At 39.2% G+C, this 5,000-nt stretch overlaps 1 protein-coding gene across 1 annotated transcript in view; it reads left to right on the top strand.

Moving 5' to 3' along the window:
* Positions 1–170: 170 nt before the first annotated feature.
* Positions 171–5,000, top strand: part of LOC106873798 (60 kDa neurofilament protein) — a 16,503-nt gene continuing 11,673 nt past the window's right edge. Inside the window, exon 1 of the mRNA XM_014921314.2 lies at positions 171–830. Within this exon, the coding sequence (XP_014776800.1) occupies positions 370–830 (461 nt within the window). The 5' untranslated portion in view covers positions 171–369. The remainder of the gene's footprint in view (positions 831–5,000) is intronic.

The raw sequence follows: 5,000 nt of genomic DNA, 5'->3' as shown, positions 1-5,000 counted from the left end.
ACAGGCACAGACACGCACGCACACTAACACACACAGTTTGTGTGTGGTGCGGTATGGTGTGAGTGTGTGTGTGTAAATGTATATAGGTAAAGGATAGATGTATGCATATATGTATTTCGAGAAAGAGGGTGAGGGTGAGAGAGGGATGGATATATATAAGAGAGACCAGCAACGATGCGATTCCCGCAGTTGCTGGCAGCATCAGACACGTCGTTGACTTTTTCATTCCATTCCAGCTTTTAGGATAAACTCCAGTTTGGATTGCTATCGACTGTACGGTTGGTATTGCAGTTTACCCGGGAACTTCTTACACTGGGTTTATTCAAACAACAGCAACATTAATAACAGGAACAACAACAAACAGCAAAAATGAGTCATAGTGTAAAATCATCCTACAGAAAATCGATAGGGAGTTCCTATCCGGCTGTATCTACCAAAATAATTCGCAAATCTAGGACAATAAGTTCCGGAGGACAACTTGGGTATGGCGGACCCTTACATTTCAAAGACGGCGTCGTTAGTTCGCTTTCTCAAAGAGGGGCCACTGATATCAAATGCACTAGGGAGAAGGAGAAAAAGGAGATGCAAGATTTGAACGAAAGGTTCGCCAACTACATCGAAAAGGTTCGTTTCCTTGAAACTGAAAATAAGGCGTTAAAAGATGCATTGAAAAAACAAAAACGCGACTTTAACATTGAGCCGATGAAGGCTATGTACCAGGTTGAGATCGACGAACTCAAGAAACAACTGCTAACAACCACCGATGAAAATGCAAATCTGAAAGCCCGTATTGCAAATTTAGAAGAGGAAATGGAGACCTTAAATGGCCAGTAAGTACGAATATTTAGCAATATTTCTTTTTTTTTTTGCTTCTGAGCTCACGTTGTCGCTCTCTTCATTTTATGTCAACCTTCCAAAATATCACCCACCTTTCTCGTTTCCTTATTTTGTCACTTTTGGTCAGTTGCGGTCCATTTCTATAACGTTGTTATCCCTTTCATATATTCTATCTCTCGCTCTTCCCACCTACTCTGTCTAAACTTTTACACATTTCCAATTGAAACAATTATATAAAGCTTGTGCTTGGAACCGACAAATTACACGGAACCAGTTTATTAGATGAACATGAAAAAAAAAAAAAAAGAAGCATAAATGCTACTATGATAACGATAGAGCAGTTTATATATGTCATATACAGGTTGAATCTCTTAAACTCAGAAATCTAACCCCAAGAGAAAAGCCTCTATATAAACATGGTATTGCCGGTTCATTTCGCGCGCGCACATACACTCACACGCACACGCACACGCACAAATGTATTGATGCCTTATGGAGTAATACAACTAATAATGCTTCCAAACAAGGCTCTTTGTAGTTTTGTGTAATAGAAAGTCTAAATCAAAAAAAAAAAGGAGTTACCGGACCATAGAATGTCGGATTTAAGAGGTTCAACTTGTTTTGACACACGTCTGTTGCATTGAGAGTTCACTCAGGACTTAAAAATCGTATTTAACAAATATTTAGTATGGAAGAGGAGAACGGTTATAGGTTGTTGAATTTTTTTAGAAAGAACAGCCAAATCTGCGTCAAGTCACACACATCCTGGATAATATACTCTGTGATAAATTGTGTCTGGAAATGAGAGAATCAAGCTTTGAACACCTTTGATTATAGCTCAGCTTGAACAAGGTTGACTTGAGGCAAAACAACAACAACAACAACAATAACTATGTTTTAGTAGGACTGATGTTTTCATCTTGGTTGTTGCATTCACTACACTTCGGCTATTGTACCCTCCAGCCTTCTTCAGGTGTATCTTTTGATTCACCTTATTGCCTTCTCTTCGATTGAACTCGGAATCTCTAGGTGTCTGCACTGTAGTAACTAGCGGCTTTATCCATTGCTCCTCTTCCACCAAATTTCAGGTCTTGTGATTAAAGAAGAAAGAATGTGCGCATTAAGTGTGTGTGTGTGTGTGTTTGTGCTGTCCCCGACAGGTTGACAACCGGTGCTAGTTTGTTTGTATCTCTTTTATTATAGTGGTTCAGATCAATGATAATATAAGTACTACGCTTAAAATAAGTACTGGATTCGATGTAATAGACTAAACTTGTCTAAAAAGCAATGGTCACACTTGAGTAACTAAAGCAAATGTAAAAAAAATTTAAGAATAAAGCCCTGATTTTAAGGAAAAAGTTTATGTAATTAAACCAAGTTCAGTACATGACAAGCACTTTACTTTATCGTCCTCGAATGTCTAAAAGCCACAAGAAAGCATCGCTTTCAAATTCTGCTAATTCCGTTCAATAACAGCCACATCAATAACAACAGCATTTGCTAGGATACTTGGTTCTTCAGCGTCTAATTGTTAACAAAGGAGGTTTCCTCTCTAGGGCGAAGAATTATTAATATTTAAACCTTAATTAGTTGCTGGCATTCTATCAGGTTTCTGGTATCGTCCTTGTTGGGGGTACTGTTCAACATGTATATGGTTCGGTACTTCTGGTGACTCCGTTCCACATACATAACCATCCTAACGAAGATTACTGATGGTTGTGTGGTAAAGTTTACACACTAACATGCTGCGATTACCGGCGCTCTGTAGCTTGGCTATAGTAAAAGTTGGTCGATCGTCCAGCATATTTGAATATAAATTCTGTTGTCTTAAGTTTACTGTGTCTCAATGAAAAGACGCGATACAATGGAAAGGTTCTCAGTTTGAAAAGGGCTGATCAGGATTGGGGTAAATAACAACACCAGCAACTTCGACAAGTGCCCAAGTAAAGTGGTCGTATATTAAGTGCAGAGTTTGGATAAGTTTGCATGTCATGGGGAAGAGAATACTTAAACAGTTCCGGACTGACTACTTGTTCCAGTGTGTGTGTGAGAGAGAGGAGGGAGAGAAAGTAAGCGAGAGAGAGAGAGAGAGGAGGGAGAGAAAGTAAGAGAGAGAGAGGGGGGCGATAAAGAAAGAGAGGGAGAGAGGAGAGAGAAAGAAACAGAGAGAATGAGAGAAAGAGAGGGATGAGAGAAATGGGGGAAAAGAGAGAGATGAGGGATATAAGAGAGATTGGAGAGATGGGAGAAATGAAAATATAGAGAGAGGGATGAGAAATAAAAAGATAGATAAACAGAGAGAGAGAGAGATGAGAAATAAAAAGATAGATAAACAGAGAGATAGAGAGAGTTTAAGAAAGAGAGGGAGAGAGAGAGAGAGGGAGGGATGAGCTTGATGGGAGAAATGAGAGATGAGAGATATAGGAGAGATTAGGAGAGATGGGCGAAATGAGAGGAGAAAAGGGAGGAGAGAGAAAGGTAGAGAGAAAACCAGGTCTTTTCGCTCACAGAAGAAAAGTCAGTTTCCGAAACGTCAGAATATCTTCTTTTCTTCTCTCCATCTTCCCCTCTCCGCCCAGCAAACGGGCGCATACGAACTTGTTCCACAGCATGTGAACTTATATACAGACTTCCTTCTATACACTCATCTAACTAAACAGGCCAAACCTGTGTGGTTTTTTTCAGACTATGTACACAACTGTCTGTGACGGAATGTCATTTGCAAGTTGATTCAGTCAGTTGTAGCTCCACTTATATATATATTTTAACCTCACCCTACCTCCTGCTCTGACTCCCCATTTCCGTCCTTTACCCCACTCTCTTTCGTGACATTCTTCCCGATTTTGCTTTATAAAATTAATGAATGAATAACAGCTTTACAAACATCAGATATGTAACCTCCTCCCTCACCAGTTCAGAGCAGCTTCGTAGCTTACGTGTTATTCTAAATGATCATTCGACCTGCTCGAAATAGCAGCCGGATTTCTTTAAATTCTATTTTTTATAGTCTTAGTAATAATCTTTTCTACTATGGACATACGGCCGAAATAGTTTAGGGGAGGGTAGTTAATCAATCTTATCAAGCCACAATGCACAACCGGTACTTATTTCATCGACCCCGAATGGATGAAAGGTAAAGCCGACCTCGGCCGAATTTGAATTCAGAGCGTAAAGACGGACGAAATGGCAGTTTATCCGGTGTTCTACCAATTCAACCAGCTCGCCGAATTAATAATAATTCAGGATATAAAGACGGACGAAATGCCGCTAAGCATTTTGTCCGGTGTTCTAACAATTCAGCCAGCTCACCGCCTTAATGATAATATCCTTATAATCTCTGACTTGCCCGAGTGAAAAGACTTTCTCCAATCCCTGGTTTTACTTTTCTGCTCGGTAAATCTTACAAGTTTATTTCTCATTTTGTATCTTGTGCATGTTACTCAATGCATGCGTTTTAGTCTAGAGCATTCTTTTTATTTGCGTAAGCTATCTTTATAATGTATAGTGTATGCGTAGTATTAAAATTGTTTGAAAGCAGAGATCCAAATGACAAACATTCGCGGCCATGCTTATAAAATCAAAAAAACAACACAGCGCCCATGACTCCCGGAAACATTTTTTCACGCTCAGAATTGCTGAAGCTTGGAATAAACTACCAGCATCAGCTGTCGAGACTCAACATCCTTCAAAACTTCCATGCTTCCTGAAATCCGTCAACATTACACCTGATGGCCTGTTTTTCTTTGTTTTTAGTTGTAGTGCACCTGAGCACTGTATATAACAATTTCCATCTTTATCATCTGCGCAGGCAGCACACTTTGCCACGAAAGGATTGCAAATGCATCGGTGTGATTGTATTTAAAGAATAAACTGGTATTTTCTGTCTTTCCCTCAAAACTCACTGTACGACTGTGTGTCGTACAGAATACAGTGATAGGAAACTAACCTTTTTTTTTTATTTAAAGGTGAAATTTGGTTACCTTTTCTAGGAGATCGGGCAAACTAGTTGAAGCTACAGCGTCGCATCATTATTGACTGCTACCTACTCTGGTAATCATTATAAGACTATGATTTAAGACTGATTTAAATATGTATATTTTGTGTGTGTATGTATGCTTATATATATACACACACACACACACACACACACACACACACATATA

This window comes from Octopus bimaculoides, chromosome 21 (genome assembly GCF_001194135.2).
Source record: "Octopus bimaculoides isolate UCB-OBI-ISO-001 chromosome 21, ASM119413v2, whole genome shotgun sequence".
Taxonomy (NCBI): Eukaryota; Metazoa; Mollusca; class Cephalopoda; order Octopoda; family Octopodidae; genus Octopus; species Octopus bimaculoides.
This window is presented reverse-complemented; position numbering and strand designations above follow the sequence as displayed.